The sequence below is a fragment of the Papilio xuthus genome, unplaced genomic scaffold, assembly GCF_000836235.2.
Source record: "Papilio xuthus unplaced genomic scaffold, Pxut_1.1 DF827789.1, whole genome shotgun sequence".
NCBI lineage: Eukaryota > Metazoa > Arthropoda > Insecta > Lepidoptera > Papilionidae > Papilio > Papilio xuthus.
In genome coordinates, this window is record NW_013530860.1 from 1,007,136 (window position 1) to 1,029,208 (window position 22,073).

Genomic DNA, 22,073 nt, shown 5'->3' on the forward strand with positions numbered 1-22,073 from the left:
GAACCGGAGATCGGAGCTCTTTTGTATTTCTATTCGGCCAACACCGACATGATCGGTGTAGGCTTTAACGAATGCCTCTCGACAAAAGTAAGCGGACAAATTGCTTCTAAAACAACAAAAGCCGAGGCCGGAAAAATTCACAATCGCAACGAATCATTAATCTCAAAAACAAATGGAAATCGGCCGACATCTGCCGCTATATATACTATGGCTCGCGAAAAAAATAAAATGGCCGCCGCCATAGTCGACAGTTGTCACGTTATTCTCGACGGGATTAATTAGAAATGCGATTAAAAGCAAACAAAACAGGGTGAACTTAAATTAATGAAAAATTACCACCCTCCGCGAACGACTCGTCAACTCTTTTTTTTCACAGGCTCGCTCCCGCGCATTAGGCGGCTTTAATTTGAATTCGAAATTAGAATTACGCGCGCTTTATAATTATATTTTTTTTTCGATGGCGGCGAGCTGATTTCTAATTCTCTAGGGTCGATTATACGCTGACGGCCGGATAATATAAATTTTATTCGCATATCTTTTTGATAAATCTTTTATTTATTCTGACTCGGTGTGAAAGTTTAAAATTATTGAGTTCTTTATACAATTCATTGTTAGAATTCGCTTTGTATAGTTTTTTATCAAGAAAAATTGATCATAATATAATCTCAAAATTAAGTAAACATATTACTCAAGTGTTTTTTTTTGTTTAACCATTAAACAATAAATCAGAGGTTAAACTATCATACAAAAAAATTTGTTTCTATTTTTTTTATAACAGAAGGGGGGAAACGAGCAGCGGAAACACCGTGGTGTTCAACGAAGCCCATGGACATCAGCAATACCAGAGGAACCTCAGACGCTTTGCCGGCCTTTGAGATGATGATACGCTGAATAACTAACTTGTAACCACGTCAAAAGCATTTGTCACAAGCAAGTTACAACACAATAATTAACATTACACCTTTACTAACGAATTAAAAAAATTAGAAATTACTCTAACAGCGAGGCGGTATTTTAAAAAATATAAAGCGGGTTCGCACAATTGACTTTCCCGCGTGAATATAATTTTAGAACAATAGAGTTCGGATATAATAAGTGATCGCGGGACGTGGAAGGGCAATGACGAGAGCTTTTGTACGACGAGTGCGCCCTGAGGGCACTCACGCACGCGCCCGCACCCGTCTCCGCAGAGTTTTTATATTTTTAGAGAAAAAATAATAACAATCGAATTAACAAATTGATACATCGATAAAATCTGTATCACTATCATCTCCCTAACCTAGTTCCAATTACGTAAAAGAACACGTGGTTTCCGTCTCCATATTGTTAGGAAGAAAATTCGAAAATGTGACAATGTATTAACACTAGTCTTACTAAAATGTCGACGTTTATATCCCCTCACTATTCATTCTGACACTGGACTTTGTAACGAAAGCACGTCATTCGTGGCAAATGATTCTAACAAATACTGTTTAAAAATATCAATCTATCTACCATCATCTCAACCGTCACTTCAATCTTATCATGTCACCTTTCACCCAATCCATCTCTTCCTAAGCCTACCTTTACCAGTGTACCCTACGTACGAGAATGTTACGTATACTTGTATACTTATACGTAACATTCTCCGTGTCAACATGAAAGAAATTAAATTAAACTGTGTGATACAAGACATATGATTGGGGAAATTACGAATAAGGGAGACCGTTTATTAATTTCTTAAAGGGCAATTCATCTGCAGTTCCTCTAATGTGGTGAATGAAATTAATAGGTGTATATCAAAGTGTTGTTTATGTGTTAAAATTGACAAGGTTTATTTGGTAACAGCATGATGTTAATGTTGGCAACTGGTCGACGCATCCGTAAAGGTATATCAAGACGAGCATGACCTTCAGTAATACAGTATGCGAAGATGTGGTGAAAGTGGCAAGGCTTATGTGGTAAAAGTGACAAGGTTGGACGATAATAATTTTAAATTAAAATATTTACCTCTGTAGTTCCAAATAGGATTGATATGCAGTCCTTAAATAACACAATAATTTCACGTACACAAATGTACATAACAACTATATTATAGTTATATCTTGGACATCATTAAAATCAAACATTACTAGATACTTTACACTCGCAAAGGCATTTCCGCGTTCTACGCGCTGATGTTACAAAAGCTATAAAATTTTCTACAAACTACCCACCGTTAATACGTTACTTCAAAGAACTGTCAACACTCAATGCGTTGTGTGAATAATGAGCGTAAATAACGATTTAAATTAAGAACGCTATGCTGTGGTTATATACAATTAAAAACAACATCGACAAAAGACAATGCTGTAAAATTCTGTAGGAAACTTTCGTGGTCGAATTTTTATAACACCCTGTAATCGTACTAATATTATAAAGGCTAATGTTTAGATGGATGTTTGTTACGTGGTATCTCCATAACGGCTAAACGGATCTAGATCTAACTATAGATGTAGAACATAGTATGGAAGAACACATAGGCTTTTTTTTAAAGTTTTGTTTTTAAATCCCGCGCGGACGTAGTCTTGGGCGACAGCTAGTACGGTAATATTCTCGAACTTTATCAACCAATATCATGTCTACGAATTTCGATATTTCGGGGCAAAGAATTTTTTTTATAATTATCTTTTGCATTGTCCAATAGTTAGTTTATAACGTTTAAACACGAACAATACTTAAGTAGAATAATTAGAAAATTAGTCTCTCCGATTATTTATGATGCAATACTTCTTTATGCTATTTCGTGTGTAAAACTTTAATTTATCAAGAATTTTTAATCGACTATACGCGATGTTTTACTATGTTTAGTGTAATTTACGAGCTATTCCATGAATTCTAAAAGACTTACTAGAATTGGTAGAAATATTTCTATTATTAACGACTATACGATATAATACGATACAAATATAACGAATAGTATTCGTACGATGAAGGAAAACATCGTGATGCAACCTGCACATATCGGAGAAGTAAGCCGCACTTGGCCAGCGTGGTTGACTATGGCCTAATCACCCTTAACTTAGGGTAGGCTCCGAGCCCCTCGGTGGGGACGTATAGTGAGCTGATGACGATGATGATAATTAACAACTATAAATTATTACAGAATTTGATATAATTATTTTATCGTGTACTTATTTATTAACCTATCTTTTAAGTACGTGCGTAAAAATCGTGTTACCAAATTAGTCGTTTAAATATTACTAAGTAATCAATTAGATTTCGCAAGCGTAATCTACACTAAGGAATTGCTTAAATAACTACAAGGGACTGTGAATGAGACTATTAAGATTGAAAGTAAGTAACACTGTCAGATCAACACGAAAGTTCTACGAAGCTAAAGTCATAAACGATAAGGTTGTTTAAACAACACGAAAAAGGCTATGCGCGGTAATCGATTGCGAAACGGGGCAAAAGCTTAATATAATAAGACACTTAGTATGGTTTGTGTACTGATAAATACATTGATAATAATCATATTTACATTTCTAAGGACTATGTTAAACGAGTAACATAACAGATAAATTGTATAAAATCCAATAAGAAGAAACTATACCAACAAATTAAGTCAATACAAAATTGGCGCGAAAACGATGTTGAAATGGCGCGAAAACGCGTAAACTAGTGCATGATTAAAACGAAATGAACCAGCGCCCGTTTACAAATATCGGTCAATTAACGGCCGAGTGGAATAACAATTGAAATCGGTTTCGCTTTCACCGAGGCCGGCCCACGGGCTAAATATAATAATAGACGGACAGATACATCAATGCTTGTCCACCGTGTTTTCCTACGGTCACTTTCAATTTTCCGTGCGCGCGCTCCGTGAGAACCACTACCATTGATAACCGCAGTCACCAGTGAGATCCAAGTGACTTCCAAATGAGTTCTAATAAATTATATCAAATGATCTTATACTCCTTGTTGTTATTTTTTCGTAAAATTGTAACTCATTAAAAATATTAGTTACTTAAATGATAATAGAATTGAGATAAACTAATCGATTGATGATTTAAGTCAAGCTGCAAGCTCAAGCAATTGGATCAAATCATGTCTGTACGTACTGTAGATCTATTAGAAATATTTGTGACAGTGACAAACGTATCGTCAAAAGTCTGTGCAGCGCCCCCTATCGGGCGTATCTAAAATCTCATACTAATTCAGACATAATTAAAGATAACTTGCCTAACTTAATCACACCTAATAAGTTATAAAACTGAACTAATTAAAATAAAATGAACAATTTTGATGCTAATCTATCTGCTAGTCATTGATACTAGATTACAAGATTGTATCACTGGCAGTAAAAGTAGCGTAAACTTCGCACTCTTCTTTCATTTAAGAAATTAACACTAAGGGTTACCCTTAGTAACAAATTAACTACTCTGAGTGAGTCATTTTTAAATCTATTAAAAGGTTATTAGTGAAAATGCATCAAATAGTAGTGGTTTCATTCTGGATATCGATGTTATACGCGGGGCACGGACTGTGCGCGCGGCCGCGGCACCGCGAGCACCGCACATTTGTAGCAGGGCTGCTTACGTACGCGCTTTAATCATTCACCGGCCCGCTACCGACTCTCCCGAAATTAAATCGCGTGCTCGCGGAATGCATTATTTAAATTTTATGAAAATTAGCGGCCCGAAAAAAAAATAAAACTACCAACATTCAACACCTCTTTAAGTGTTTACTTTGCTGTTTAACATATTTTAATTACGTTTAAATAGTGTTAAGTTTTGTTGACTTTAATATGAAAATTATGATAACTGGCCAGTTTTTACCTACCGATATTGAACAAAAAAATACACGACAAATAATAGTAAATACGGTAGTAGGCTGATTTTTTCCTGCTTTATTTCTCGCCCGCGACTCCATGCCGAATAAAATCACATAATTAGTAGTCCTTGTGTTCTTCCAGACTATTTTCAATATGAATGCCAAATTTCATCGAAAACCGTTCAGCCATTCTGTAGTTACCTTAAAACAAACAGCCATCCATCCATCCAATTATTTGCATTTATCATATTAATAAGATTTTTTAAAAGGTGTAAATGAGGAAAGCTACTTTTTTGGTTATTTCTTGAATTCATTTTGGAATTACATTGTTTTTGAATCTAGACTTTCACACGAAATATGACCATTAAGTTAAAAGGTACAGGTACATTTTCCGCCATACAACCTAAGCTATATAATAGAATCTTTAATATATTTGTAAGAACAATAGTGTAATTAAAAATTTAATATCCTTGCTCATACCGGTATGACTCCAGTCCGTGCTCCCGCGTACAATCAAAAAGATTTTTAACGATTTATTTCACGATAACTTAACATCTGTACTAAATACAATACGTGTACAATCATAAAAATTGCTCATCCATAAACTTCCATAATAATAATATGCATTAATAAACTAACTTTTAATGAAATGTCAACTTTATGTACAGCGTTATAAAGTAATAAATCCTTTGTAATATGGTCGATTCATTAGTAATTTGAATGAAAGGGTTGGCAAATCCAACTTCTATTGTTAATAGTCACGCGTCGACTTAGTATTTAATATAATTACGTATTATATTTCTGTTAGTATAAAAACGTCCCGTCATGAATAGTCGAATGTACGCCATAGTATTCTTAAAACTACCTGAGATTATTCTTATGAATGAAAAATATTACAACTGATATTCAAATGTTAAATTATTTAACACAAAGAAAAGGCGATTAAAAAGTCAAAAGACGAATATTTGGATGGATGTTTGTTCGAAGGTATCTTCGGAACGGTTCAACGGATCTTGCCGGAACTTGACATAGATGTAGAACATAGTCTGGAAGAACACATAGGCTACTTTTTTTTTAATTTGACGGAGCCGCGAACAGCAGCTAGTCTATCACACTTTTGATTCAGTAAAAATGTAGAGATGGAACTATCAAACCAGAAATTTTAATATAAAAAATTAATTTCAACAAAATTATAAGACTTCAAAATATTCTCACTTGGTTCCGTGTAAACTGACAAGAAAAAGAGATTAAGAAGAATTTAAACGATTAGAATGGACATAGTGAAATAAAAGATAATTTTTAGAAAAAAACATGTTTACTCAAAACTTTTTATTTTCTTATTATTTAAAAGTGACGTAAGAAAGCGTTAATAAAGTGTAGACAAACAGTGGTAAAGGACTGTCAAGTAATGTGATTAAGTTGGCAACATAAAAAGGCGCAAACAACCGCCTTCGCTGAGACGTCTCGTTATTTCGATTCTAATTATGTTTAATGTCCCTGTTATTTTTTGAGTTTTAATGCGCGCCCGCTATAAAAAGATAATCACAAAAATAATTGAAACGAAATAATAAAGGGAGCGAAGAGGGTCGCGGGGGGAGGTCGGGGAGGCGATTAATGACGAAAGGGGGGGAGGGGGATAGTCGGCGCATTACGACCTAAATAATCAACATAATTACACTTTTTACCCCCGTTTCCCCTTTTAACATCTGAAAGTCTATTTGTAAAGGTCTAAAATACCCAATTTTGAGTCATTGTGACACTGTATACCAGTCTTTCCCAAAGTGTGCGATAACGCCCCCTTGTGGGCGCTGCAGGTCTCAAGTTGCGGGTTATAGTAAAAGTTTCGTTTAGAATTCTCCGTTAATAAACATATATAGGTCACAATAATACTTTAATTTAATTTGAAGTTATAGATAGTGGTCTTTAAATATGTGTGTGGCGCTAAAAAAATATTTATTCTCAAAGTGGGCAGTAGACAAAATAAGTTTGGGAACCACTGCTGTATACCATCGTGTTTATTCAGTGAATCTGACACTAATTATAGCTTGTTACAAAAAAATTGCAACAACTATTAAAATGCATTCTACTGGCACTTATGTGCACATAGACTTTACCGATCATTTTTATTCCGTTTATTGTTTATCTAAAACCACAAATATATGTCAACGGTACCCTACAAATGTATACTTAATGAACAAAACGGTTAATTATGATTTGACTAGAAATAAGATTTATGACGTTATTACTATAAATCTATATATATAAAAGAGAGTCGTGTTAGTTACACTATTTATAACTTAAGAACGGTTTTACCGATATGGCTGAAAATTGGTGAGGAGGTAGCTTAGAGTCTGACATAGGATTCTATTTATTCATTTTTTTTTCGAATTTATGCCTTGAAGAGCTGCTATTTATTTTACTTACTAATATCATAAATGCAAATGTTTAGATGGATGTGATGTGGATGGATGGATGGGTGTTTGAAGATATCTCGAGAACGGCTGAACGGATCTCGATTAAATTTGGCGTACGTATAGAACATAGTCTGAAAGAACACATCGGCTTCACTAATTAAGTTTTTTATATATCCACGCGGACGGAGTCGTGGGCGACATCTAGTTCTAAAATACCTATAGTAATGTAGTCAGATTGACTGATTTAAAATAATTTAAATCGTATTTTATTGATTGTTTTTTGCTTTTAAATATTTTTGTTAGCGAATACAACCGAGTTATCTATTTATTAAGTTACTTCAACGAATTCAATAATTTATTATAACTAAATACTTGTAAAGGTTTATCTTAACCTTTTACAATAAGAAAAGCGAGAGTTTCTCGAAGGAATCAGTATATAATTAAAGATAATGAGACGCCATTCAGACGTCCGTCTGGGTCCTTTGCGGCATAGAGTTAGGAAAAGTCAAAAGTAGATCATGGACAAACAATTTCAAAATACAGTTTATCTCTTTATGCCAAAATAAAACATTTTAATGTCGTTTATTTTTATATAATTAATTTTATTTAAAATTCATAATAGTATCATCATCATCAGCTCATCGTACGTCCCCACCGAGGGGCTCGGAGTTAAGTTATTCATAATAGTATATTTATGCGTAATTTATCTATCGATATTTTTAATAGGTGTAAAAATCACACCAATTGCCATAAGTAAATAAAATAACAAACAAAAATTTTACAAGAAATAAATACAATCCTTAAAAAATCTTATTTTTTTGTGGTCGCTCTATAAGTTCGTAGCTCTACGTGCACCCTTCTGCGCGGGCTAAGACAGAGATCTCCAAATGAAGGATTTAATTCAGTTATTTCGTAGCCATCTATCCCTTTTTATTTGCGAATTCAACTTAAAATTTAATTGTTGATTAAATCAATTATTCATCGCCTCAACAATAATTTTGAAATTTGTCCTTCTACAAATATTTCTGCAAGAAGTAATGTTAATTTCTTTCATTCTTAAATTAAAATTAACTCTTCCAATAAATAATTCGGTTTGAACTTTGTCGTAATAAAATTAGTCACACACAAATATTTATTACAATTCCAATTTACACACACATTTCTAGAAGTGAAATTACGTTCCGATTCAAGACTGACACATGACAATAGAGAAGGCGTAAAGTGGAAGTATTTCCTTCTAATCTTCCAGACCCTTTTTAATAATGATAGGATGGGAAAGGAATGTTGAAAAATAGGCAATTGATTTGCAACACTGACTTACCACAAATGTCTATGACGACTGTAACTTATTGCATCCCGGAGGCCTAATTTATTCCTCTTTCCCTTCCCACCCTTTTCCTTATAAGGAAAGTCTGGGAAGTGGAAGTGGACTTTCCGGATAAGAGGATGCATGGAAAGGGAAAATGTTTTCTTTCTATGCATCATCTCCTCCGTCGATTAAAGGTAGACAACGCATATGCAATTGCGTATGCATATGGGCAACGGTCACCTCGCTATTTCAGCGATTTCAGGTGGCCGCTCGCTCGTTTGCTACCTTATGATATAAAAAAAAAGCTACGCTATTTTACCAATGCCAAGTCTCCGTTCGCGCTTTTGCTAAGTTCTTCTCAATATTAAAGATTTATTATAACATATATGCTTTGCATTACTATTTAAAAGCGATCCTTAAAACTTGAACAATAGCACGAAGTATTGGTCATAAAAGTTAAAAAATCGCGATGGCAATCGTAAAGTCGCTGGCTTGTAATTTGCGACGGACAAAAAATATATATAGACCATTTGAAATTAAAATCGCTAATGACGAAGACCATTAAGTTAATCATTTTAATTAGAAGTTGGCGTTCTCTTGCGCTTTGTGCGAGGCCTTTTTTATAACGAGATGCGCTTCTACATCGATATGAAGAAAACATTTTAATAGCTACGTTTACTACGTATAATACTATTCCTTTAATAGTCAGTTTCCACTGCACACTGATCCGATAGAGATAAAATCATCAGCTCACTATAAGTCCCCACTAAGGGTCTCGGAGCCTATTCTAAGTTAGGTGACTACGCCATAGTCACACGCTGGCTCAGTGCGGGTTGACTTCACACATATCTTAAAACTCGCTGATATATGCAGGTTGCATCACGATGCTTTACTTTACCATAAGAAAGTCGAAATATACAAATGTTAATTGTAAATCGATTGCATTTGCAAGAGTCGAAGTTTAAATGGCGGAGCAAATCTTTACAGTTGACATTTTATAAATACGCGTCAGCTGTGTAGTCGCTTTGTCTGTAGTGATAGACAACCGACGTCGACGATTCATTCATTCGCGATACTTGCGACGCAAATACAATACTAGTTTTAACGTTACGTTGCCTTGTATCCGAAGGGTCTTATCTCAAAATATAGTATAAGAATTGTTTTTAACCAGAGAAAAATTGACAGAAATGTCTCCGTGAGACGTAAACGTAATCTTACTAACGTTCTAAATGCGAATGTTTGGATTGATGAATGTTTCTTTCAAGGTATCTCCAGAACGGCTCAACGGATCTTTAAAAAAATTTGACACAGATATAGAACATTATCTGGAAGAACACGTAGATTACTAATTATTATTTTTTATCTCGCGCGGACGGAATCGCGGACGATAACTAGTCTTAATCTATTCCCCCATGTTACATGCAAATCACACGCACGTGCACGCTCTAAGTATCCAGGATATCTATAATATGCCACCTCCTGTCAACACCCAGTACAGTGTACAGATCTTAAGGTTGTCAATTGAATAATATGCGATTGTAAGTACCACGAAGTATTATTATAGAAAATGTTAACACGTTTATATTTGAGGATATTCCTATAATATTAAATGGCCAGCCGCGACTCAGTCAACGCAGAATTCGAACCAAAACTTAATAAGTAGGTAAGTCTATGTGTTTTTAAGACTATGTTCTACATCTATGTAGCATTTCATTGAGATATGTTGAGCTGTTCCGGAGATATCTTGAAACAAACATCCATCCATCCAAACATTCGTATTTATAATAGTAAGATTGAGACAGTCTCTTAATAAATGTACGAAGTGTTACATTTAACTATTTTATTCAATTCATGATTAACGAAAATCAATCTAATATGATAAAAGGAAAACTTAAGATAGTTGCATGGATGTTTGTTAGAAGGTTTCTCCAGAACGGTTGAATAGATCCCGGTGAAATTTGGCATAGATGTAGAACATAATCTTGAAGAACACATAGGTCAATAATTAAGTTTTCTTTTAATTCCTCACAGACGGAGTTGTGTGCGACAGCTAGTAATATTGTAAAAAATAATTAAAATTTGATGAAATCGTTATACCGTTTCTTTGTAAGAGTTAATAATCAATTTAATCAAACTGTAATTTACCGCAAGAAACCGTTACACGAAACGTCGGTCTCTTTAATTATATAATAATTTTAATGTCAACATCTTTACAAATGAGCTATTAATTCGAAGTTAATTAAACTCGCGTTATCTTCGTATGCACAAATAATTAACTACAAAGAGTAAAAACAACCAGTTCAAGTTGTATCATTACGTTTTAAAAACCTGAATACTTGTGACATTCCATTGTAATCGAATTACGAGAATTTATAAATATTCAGTGATACATTACTGATAAGGTTAGGAAAAAATTTATAAACAGTCAGGTGAAGCGACAATGGATAGGGTGCAGAAAAACAGGATCGTTTACAGGAGCGTTAATTGATTTGAATAAATGAATGATTACAATGTTAGTAAAGGAACTAATACCCGGTTTCTGAAGTTTCCATTTATATTTAAATATCTAGTGATTCAATTATTTACAAGATTAATTTCAGTTATGTTTCTGAGTATGAAATGAAGCGTTCATTAATTTTGTAGCCTATAAGTGCATGCGTGCACTAGCTACCTTCCCGTGCAAGCCTTGTCAAAATCGGTCCAACCGTTATTAAGATTACCCGGAACAACCGTGGCGTTGGGGACAGACATTTATACAGACAGAGAGACAAAAAAAATTGTTTTTTTCAGCATCAAGTGATTGTTTTACGATATTACAAACACCCGTACGATTTATTCATATTTTTTTTCTACGTATATTGTCTTGTGCGATTAAAACGAACTAACGCGTATTAAAAGCGAAGTCTTCGGTTTAAAAAAATTAAATGTTTCTTACTATAGCTCCTAGTTTCAATGTCCCGTCCATTCGATACCCACGCATAGGGATTTTCATTTTTCATAAAGGCTGTGATTGCAATGGCCTCTGAAAGAAGAAAAAGAAAAGATGTAGGAAGACTTTTTGGAGATTTTCTTTTTTGAGAAAAAGAAAATGGGTCAAATCGCGCCCGCATATAATCAATATTTAATTTCATAACATGAATATACACGTAAATGTGAATGTATTAACGACATTCTTTGCTTATATCAAAAGACGAGATCCAAATCGTAATCTACGACTACCTAAAGGTAATAAGTTAGTTTGACACGATCGATTATTGTCCAACATTTATGACATATTTCAGCTGTAGGTAAGCATATGTCACCCTGATTTACCTCAAGTAGGTTTATTTCACGCATTTATATACATAAAAATTAATTGCTGTTCGTTAGTCTCGCTAAAACTCGAGAACAGCTGAACGGGTTTATCTTATATTAGTCTTGAAATGTTCGTGGACGTCTAGGGAAGGTTTAAAAGGTGAGAAAAATTGGAATAATTGCCGGGAACTAATTAAGTTTTTTCTTTGATTCCACGTGGACGGTGTCGCGGGCGACAGCTAGTCAACTATAAATTTTACCCTTGCCTTATACACTAATTAGCTATCGCCCGCGACTCTATCCGCGCAGGATTAAAAATAGATGTTGGCCGATTCTCAGACCTACTCAATATGCTCACAAAATTTCATGAGAATCGGTCAAGCCGTTCCGGAGGAGTATGGGAACGAAAATTGTGACACGAGAATTTTATATATAACATTAGTACTTTCAAGTAAAGATTCGAATACAAAAAATACTGGCCAGAAATGTTTTAGAAAAAAATTATAATAAAGTTTAATATATTTGCTATAAACAGCCACTTATTACACATAACATTTGTTGAATTTTATCATTTAATGGCGTATATTTCCTTAATTATATTAAGTTTGGTAAATCACGTTCTTTACGTAACCTTGTGGTTATTCATGAGATATAACGCGAAATAAATATAATAATAAATTGATTAGAGCATTAATTGTATCCGCATATGAATTTACCTTAATAATATTACAGAATAAAGCTTAGCAACAGGATAAATCATATTGTATTATAGTAACAATATATAAAGTACTAGCTGTCGCCCGCTAACTATTGGTCGCAGCGTAATGTTACACAGCCTAAAGCATTCCTCTATAATTGGACTATCCAACAAAAAAAGAATTTTTAACCATTAGTTCTTGAGATTAGGGCGTTTAAATAAACAAACTCTTCCGCTTTATAATATTAGTATAGATTAATAAAAGCCTTATTGAAATTGCGACTTATAATAAAATAAGCATGTGACCGCTACTCCTAGAGATCCGCCATAAGGTAGAAGGTTGCAGATGCGTTCCCTAAAAAACAGGCGAACGAAGACACTTTCCATTCCTCTACATTTCCTTAACGTCCAAATACACTTACCTTCCACATTCTTTACTTAGAAGAAAATAGTTGGAAGGAAAAGACGACTACAATAAGCCTCACACACTTAACGAAATTGCATAAAAACTTGCACTTGACGACTGTCTTCTGTGTCGTCGTGGTATTGCACGTACGGGCTATTTATGCAGCAAATAACGATGCTACAAATAATAAGAGTCGAATTTTTACTTATTTACTAAGTCAAGTGCAGTTTTACTTGCAACTGGAACAGTGTAAGTGACAGTGTTATAATGAATAAAGCATGTTTTGCTTTTTAAAACATTGTCTAATCAATCTCCCCCGACGTTCTATTTACTATTTCTATTTCAATAAAGGATGTAAGTGCTTAAAGTGATTGTTAAAATTTGCTCCCTAAATTGACGATATAATGACGGCACCAAACAAGTATCAGCTTCCGACTTATTTAACTAATTGGTACTCTGCGATAGTACTTGCTATGATTTAACATAATTACGAGTAAATCTATCAGCATGGACTGATTTTACAATTGTAACTGGATATTGTGATTTAATTCACTAACAATACATATAAACCTACGCTACATTGTAAAGTCATGGTGACTCTCAATGAGAAAATAAATTGGAGCATGATATCTCCACGGGTTCCTGTGAAAAAGATTTGACAGGCAGATGAAAGGACATAAAAGTGATCCTATAAGGGTTCTCTTCGGGAAGTTCTTTTCGAGATACGGAACCGACGCTTATGGACATCCGCAGCACAAGAGGATCAGGAGATGCGTTGCCGGCCTGACGAGGTACGCCCTGGCCGCCTTCTTAAAGACCCTAAGTCGTAGCGGTTGGAAATACCTGACCATTCAACAACGTGATAGTGCTCGGTAGGAGGTAGTTCACTGTAAAGGTGTGCTAGCCATCGTACAGGTGGTACCGGGTGGTCTGTCGTGTCGTCCGATGATGGAACTATTCCATGCGATTCTTCGTGGCACTCCCCGTGGTATTTTAATCTGTACTTTTCTAGAGATCTTTGACAGACTGAAAGACGCACAATATATGACATTTATATTTATATTTTTACAGTTTTCGAATGCGATTTTCTCTTGTATATAGAAAAGTTTGATTATTTTTTTTTTGTATAAAAATATAGACTTTGTTAAAACAGAGAGTAGCCCGATACGGAGAATGTTTTCCATTAGTTCTGCAGTTTCCGAAATTACAACAAACGAACAAACTTTACCTTTCAATTAATTTATGAAAACGTACATCATTTGCGAACTGTTTCAGTTGTATTAAAACTATTTAATGATTGTTTAAGTTGAGTATACATTTTTTTTAATATAAAATACTAGCTGTCAACCGCGACTCCGTCCGCGGAGAAAAAAAATATAATCATGAACCTATGTGTCCTTCCAGACTATGTTCTACATCTATGCCAAGTTTCAAGTTTCCAAATTCAATCTATGGCAATTATTCGTATTATTCTTACCTTTTAAACCTTCCGAAAACTTTAAACGAACAGACCAAGATAAGATAAATCCGTTCAGCAGTTTTCGATTTTTTTTGTGACTGAGTAGCCACCGTTTGCCTTGAAGAGGCATTTACAGCTTCACCGGGCTTGAGATGGTCGAGCGCAGATGGCGCTTATAGCAATTGATTTTTTATTTACAACTAGCAGATTTTTGTTAATTTACTATATATACCATATCTTTTACCATTCCAACTAAGCTCTATGCTAGTGGACATGGTTTACGACAACAGTCAAATGATGGTATTCGAACGACTAACCTCGTGATCGGAAACCTGTATCCTTAACCATTAGGCTATTGACGCTTGATACAGATTTTTTACTAACTTTTGTCCCGGTAAAAGATAATTGGTTGAACAAGATCATCAAACATTTCAATAATGGATCATACTCGTAACATCAAACGAATCAGACAAACAAACTAATCGAATCATACGAAATATGTGAAAAATTAAGACTAGATGTTAATATAAGCATCTGTCCCTTTCAGTAAAACTTCTTGGGGAGTTTATCTAAACTTTATCTTATAGTAAGCAACCAAAAAAATTGAAATAATTGTTTTAAAACTTGCAAAACTCATTTCTAAATTAAAAAAAAAACAAGATTTTTTTCATCATCATATTGTTTCATCATCATCATCATACTCAGCCTAAACTTGTCCACTGCTAGACGTAGGCCTCCCCCATCGATTGCCATGCCCGGTCCTGTGCCGCCCGCATCCAGTGCACTCCCGCAACCTTGACCAGATCATCGGTCCATCATATTGTTTACCCTATCTTTATAGCCAAATTAATAACTTCAGATGAATATTATAAAATTGGCAAAGCAATTATGTACGCATCCAATCGGTCCCATTCATCAACGTCACCAAAAACGCTTTATCCCCTAAAAAGTAGACCGACTTTAAAGCAAGATGATTCCGCGAGCAATCCTCTACCCAGCTAATAACAGCATCCGAATGAAGGGTTGCGGCCGATTCAAGAAATTTAATGAAATATTTGATTTATGCCCACCATGAATATCAGGTAGCTTATTATATGAATATATCATTAAATATTACGTATATAATTAAAGGCCGGGTTAGCCTGGAGCTACCCCAATTTATACCGCGCGCTCCGCATTATAATTTTAATAAAATTGCCCGACGCTCGATAAAATAATACAGAAGAGTTTGAAAAAAAAATAATAACGAAATTATAACACGTCTGATTGATGTATTATTTGGTAATTTATCGCGTGTAATTACATCGAGTAATAATGGCCGATAATGCGATGCGGCGACGGCGCTGAGGGAACGATTTATTAGTATTTATTAAAGTATGAATTATTGTATAATTACTAGGATGGTGCTTCCAAACTAAACAGAACGGTTGTTTTAGGGTTGAATTTATGACCGGTTTCTCGGAGGCGATCTAATCGCACCGTCGACTGAACCTCGCCGCGGCGGTGCGCCTCTCCAATGTTCATCATTCAGTGTTTGTATTGCAACGGCTTTGTTTTAAACATTTCACACGAATTGAAGTTCGAATGGGAACCAAATATTACAATTTTCGAATTCATAGATTAAAAATAGCTTTTCATTGAAACTTACTTCCTTTAAATATGTTATACTTACGTTTTCTATATAGTTACAAAGTTTAAAAATAATTATTATAACATAAATATCCATTCTATAGAACCCACTAGCAGGAGTAGGCCTAGAAAGAAATGGATAGATTGCATAAAAGGTGACATGATTAAGAGCGGAGTGACGATTCGATAACGGAAAACAGGTGGACGAAAACTGGTGCACCTACCCCACGTGGGACAGATAATGACTAACTACCCACGTTTAAAACGCATTCACTCGTCCGCGACTAATGATTAGGTGTTTGCATAAAAGAATAAGTCTACAGCATTGCTGCAAATGCGTTAAAATTTTGGCAAGGTCAGGATATATTGTCTCGCGTGTCGACATCGCTCGTTGTGATCTTAACAATGTTGTCGGTAATTATCTCTTTAAATCTCTGCCTTTATTGCTCATGACAAGTTTTTAGAATAACAATTGTTTAACGCGTTCAATTCAAAGATTTTCAGTAATTAAAGTGAAGTCGGGACTCAGTAGCATTGAAAGTTATTTTGACATGCTTTAACCCCTTAGTGCTAAAAGAAATATAGGATTTGGGAATGCAAATATCTAGGTTAACTTGGTATGTAGTGACTATTATGTACATTTAACCAAAACTATTACATAGTTTAATTATTACTAGCTGCCGCCCGTGACTCAGTCCGCGCTGAATTAAAAAAAAAAACTTAATTAGTAGCCAATCGTTCATCTAGACTATGTTATACATCTGTGCTAAATTTTATCAATATCCGTTCAATTCAGTCGTTCCAGAGATACCTACAAACAAACATGCATCCATCCATATTAGTAAGAAGTAAGATTAGTTTCGATTTAGGATATTCTTTGATGTTATTGACACTTAAAAATATTAAAAAGAAAATATTTACGATAAATTAAATTCACATTTTATATTCGCTTGCACGTGACTTCATCAGCAATAATTGCTTAAGCTACTCCCGAATACATCAGTTACCTTCCAACAAGAATCCCATCAAAATAAGTCTAACTGTTTGGAAGATTACCCGAAACAATCGCGAACTCGTGGACAGTCTTTGAGTAGAGGAAATACTTCATGAACAAAAGGTATTTCTTTAGTTTCCATACTCCAATTTCATTGGATGAGTAATAAGCGTTTAGAATAACAGCTTAAAAATCGATAACGTACATTAAAAAATATTTTTCTTAACTACGAACACAACAGTACATGATCCTTTAAATCGATTTGTAGTTTTTCTATAACAGTAATTCTTACTTTATGCTGCATACAGATAAGAATCACTCGTTAAAATGAGTAAACACACATAATTCAATGTTAATAGTTTTTATGGACGCTTTTATAAGCGTTATGGAGGGATCGAGTACAAGATTATAAAATATTGTACAGATGTGTTAAATGTTATGTGTTATTTATTTGTTTTTTTAATCAACCCCATGTTTAGGGTAGCCACTATTTTTTTTATCTAACATCGAAGTCTTAGGACTAAATGAACATGTTCTTCAGTTCTGAAGTGTAAAAAATAATTAATAAAATGGTTGTCGAGGATTTTTTGTCCGACCGTAGAGGCTCAAGTTTTATATGAAGGTGTTTCTAATCAATCACATTCATTTGTTTCCTTAGATGTGATCTTTTACCTTTTTTTTTGCTTCTGGCCTTTTTCGTTTACATCACCATTTAACAGACATGATTGTGGTCAAGCGCTTGTTAAATCGTTACAAAATGGCACTTTGTTTGGGTTAGTATGTGTAACATACTAACCCTCATCGAAGAACCCTAGATAGATAAACTGTTCTTTACTCTATTCGGCAACTCATGTTCTCCTTAACCCTATGACTGCTGCCCTTAACTTGTAAGAATGTTATAAAAATGACTTACCGGAGCCACTGGCAAACAGGAAGTCCCTGTGTAGGGATGAAGTCTTCAGGTAAGGGTAAAACAGCTTGCTGCCGGCCGCTGCCTTTCACGTTACTGTCAAATTAAAACAAATATTAGAAGTTTGAACTCAGGGTTTTTTTTAATATATCATAAGGTGGCAAACAAGCGAGCGGTCACCTGAAATCGCTGAAATAGCGAAGTGACCGTTACCAATAGACTTATGCAATTGCCTAAGCGTTGCCTACCTTTAATCGACGGAGGAGAGGATGCACAGAAATAAAATATTTCCCTTTCCATGCATCCTCTCATCCGGAAAGTCCACTTCCACTTCCCATCCTTTCCTTATAAGAAAAAGGGTGGGAAGGGAAAGAGGACTAAATAAGGCCTCCGGGACGCACACTCATCAGACGAAACGCGGAATTGCTTCCACTTCACGCCTGTCTTCTGTGTTGTCGTGGTATTTCACTGAGCGAGCCGGGACAATTCGTGCGAAGATGTTAAAGCGGGCTCTACCACTGTTAAAGCCATGGATTACATTTATAAGGATATTCTTCGTATGTTTTTCCTTTCTTTATCCGCAATAGTTTGTGTTTTGTTTTAAAACACTTCAATACAAATTAAATTTATAGTTATTAGGGTTGTCTCATCTTTGTTTATAAGGTACAAATAGGATTGATGGATCTTGATACTTGTTAAGAAATGTAATAATAAGTTAATGAAGTTTTTTACTAAAATAACTTAACTTTTTGTTAAGTTAAAATGTTGTAGAAGGGTAAAAACATGTAATTACCATACTAACTATAAGGTTTTAGATGTTAATTAAGTTTAAGTTAAGCCAAAACATCTGAAATTTTCCGTTTATATAAATCGACCCCACTCGCATTTCTCAAAATAACATGAAAGTTAAAAAAGTCAGTACAAAATAAGTGAAAGTACTTCCTTGGAAAAACACCAGCTTAGATTACGACAGATTTAAATCTAAGACCTCGTGCTTAGTAACTTCGGCGGATAAAGTTTAAGTTATTCTTAAGTTAAAAATGAAAAAAAGAAAAGTAGCTATGTAAGAAACTGATAATTTAAGAGCAAAAGTAAAAGAGGTAAGTGTAAATAAAAATGTTATTTTTACTGGAAATTAGCGATTTTTTCTTATTCAGCTCATTATTTCGTGCTGCGAAATTAAAAAAAAATCCTTTGTGTTCTTCCAGACTATGTTCTACATCTATGTCGAATTTCAGCGTGATCTGCTGAGCTGTTCTGGAGATACCCTCTAACAATCATACATATAGGAAACTAATCATTCTCATTTATGAGTATTCGTAATATTAGTAAAAAGATTTCTTACATATTCAAAAATACTTTAAATCTGAATATTTAAAATTCATATGACTGTAGCGAATGAAAAAAAATATCACACTACAAAAAAAATATTAAAAGAACTTTTTTGATTCATACCTAACCTGTAATTAAATGTTTTGTTATAAAATATTATTTTAAAGATATATAATTCCCGCTTTAACGAATCGCTAACGCTCATCACAGAGTTCGAACCTCAAGTCCTTGCGAGCGGGGCGGGCGGGAAAGGGGGGGGGCGGCGCAAGGAGCACGCGGAGCTGCGCGGATTTTTCACTCAAGACCACGTGTTAGTCACGTGCTTCAAACTTTTTACCTCAAGTTTCCCTCGCTCCGGCGTCGTTCGGAAACTTTTATACTTTTTTTTATTATCTGTCATTGCGTGTTGAGCTGCCAGTTGCTAAGTGTTTTTTTTTACATTTGGCCAGTAACAAATATGTGATGTGAAAATTAAAGGAGGTTAATTAAAATATTTCATTAACAATTTAACAAAAATTTTTATGCAAATGAATTTGGGTAGATCCCAATTTTTATATCATTGATTTTTAATATTCTCTATTTGTAACTAAAATGCTATTAAAATTAAAATTAAATTATAGATAAATGTAGCATATTGCTAATACCGTTTTAACGATAACTTGTTTATAAAATTGTGCTTTTAAATATGAGTCTTCTTTAAAACTTTGATGTTAATAAATAATTTTATTTTCCCATGAGATTTTAAGAGTGCATAAATTTTAGTAATTGATTTAATATGTGTTCTTAGAATAGTCGAATTAAATTTATTACATAGGAATCACTTCACCACATTGTCGGCGTTCGGAAATTATCAAATGTTCTAAAACTTTTTTTTTAACTTATGGATATTAAAAATTAAAATGCATCGATTAGTTCCATATTTCGAGTGATCATTAATGTTGATTGATATAAGCCGTGTCTGACGCTCGTAAAGTTTATATCGAGTATTGGCTTCGGATTTCACCCGGAGACCATAGACAATTCCCTTGTTACCGGCGCAAGAGCAATAAAATGCCGCTTTCTCAACAATGCATCACTAGATCGAACCGTTTCGCAATCAACTATACCGTGTCTAGAAAATTCTTAATTGAACTAATGAGAAGTAATTACAATTTTTATTGCGGCCATAATGATTACGATGCCTTAAAATAATAAAAGCAATTAGACATTGATGGGCGTAGCTGAGTGGATCGGGTCGTCCCACTCACACACGCGGCGATCGTGTGAGGTCAAGAGCGGGATGGAAGAGGCTCTGATTAGACGTAATTGTTCAAACGGTTATAAAAGTTGATGTCAGACGGTATTCCGTGTCGTAAAATGGCGCGATGTTTCCACTCGAAACGTCTTAATGTTAAAAAACGAACGGCCGGCAAATATACTACTTACAGCAATTGGCGATTCAGTACTTTCGAACAAGGACAGATGAGTCGACTTGGTCGCGATATGACTTCTAAATTTTATTTATGTCATTCAAATTAATAAAGTTGGCAGGCAATGACGCGTGAACTGTCCAAAGACAAGATAAAGGAAAATATTGCTAATCTTTTTTTTTCTACATTGATTTATTTTTGTTTGACAAGTATAAATATTGAGTACACTAAATAGTTTTAAATATGTATGTAGATGGTCATTTTTATTATTTCTTAAAGATATATATTTTTTAATATCAATTTAAAATAAATTGAGCATCAAAATGTAAAATAATTGCCATTTAGATTTAAACAGATTAAAATAAAAATAAAATGCCACAACACATGCTTATTTTACAAAATAAAACGGTTTATGTTGGCTAAATTAATAAAAAATAATGTATTATTAATGTAATTTGATTTATTAATAATAATTGATCGTTAATTTTAATTACACAATTAATTTAATATCTTTTATATTGCGGTCAGGGGTGACATTTAGTTAACACATATTTATTGACAAAATTCGAATATTTTATGACAGTAACTGAATATTGCATGTAACAGTGGATTTCCACGACCGATGTACCACTACCAAAGTTTATTGTTATCTCTATTTTATGAAAGAAAATGAAAAGGATGACAATGTTTTTGTATGTACAGAGCAATATAAAAGAAGTCTGTGGTAACTTACGGTATTGCGAACGGACTCGGTATAAATTTGGAGTTAATAAAATTTGATGTCGATTATTATTACGCTGATATAAAGATTATTCTCATAAGATTATTTTCAAGACTTCTGAGAAAATTTCTAAATATTGTTAACAATGGTCATACATTTTACTAATATTATAAATGCGAATGTTTTGAAGGATGTATGGATGTTATAAGGTATCTACAGAACGGTTGCTTGGATCTGGCTTAAATTTGGCATAGATTCTAGATCTGTGCCAAATTCGTAGTCTGGTAGAACACATAGACTACTAATTAAGTTTTTTTTTATTCGACAACTATTTCCAATTGTACGTTTAACAATCTATCACAATATTCACAAAGTAACAACAGTTTTAAAGAAAATATGAAGTTGAACGTTTCAATGTTAAAATTTAGGAATTCAGAAGACTTTTTTTGTAATAAGATTCGTATTATTTCCTCATATTATTGATAGGGCTGGAAGGCATGACATATGTTTTGCAAGGCTTAAATTATTTGTATATAAAGGTAGATATGTCGAAGAAAGTATGGATTTGTGTGAAAGAGAATATGCGTAAGAAAGATGTGACTACTGTATAAGACACAATGGGATTTTTTATACCAGAAGGGGGCAAACAAGCAGCGGGAACACCGAGGTGTTCAACGACGCCCATGGACATCAGCAATACCAGAG

At 34.1% G+C, this 22,073-nt stretch overlaps 1 protein-coding gene across 8 annotated transcripts in view; it reads right to left on the reverse strand.

The window, feature by feature from the left end:
* The window catches only part of pdm3 (POU-domain protein pdm3), a 127,517-nt gene that overhangs the window by 103,569 nt on the left and 1,875 nt on the right, over nt 1-22,073 (reverse strand). For 7 of the 8 annotated variants that reach the window (XM_013308922.1, XM_013308920.1, XM_013308921.1 and 4 more), the window contains exons 2-3: nt 17,910-18,002; nt 11,453-11,539 (exon numbers count right to left, since the gene is read on the reverse strand). In XM_013308922.1, the coding sequence (XP_013164376.1) occupies nt 11,453-11,516 (64 nt within the window). In that variant the 5' untranslated portion in view covers nt 11,517-11,539; nt 17,910-18,002. The remainder of the gene's footprint in view (nt 1-11,452; nt 11,540-17,909; nt 18,003-22,073) is intronic. The other variant, XM_013308926.1, reaches the window with a different exon arrangement.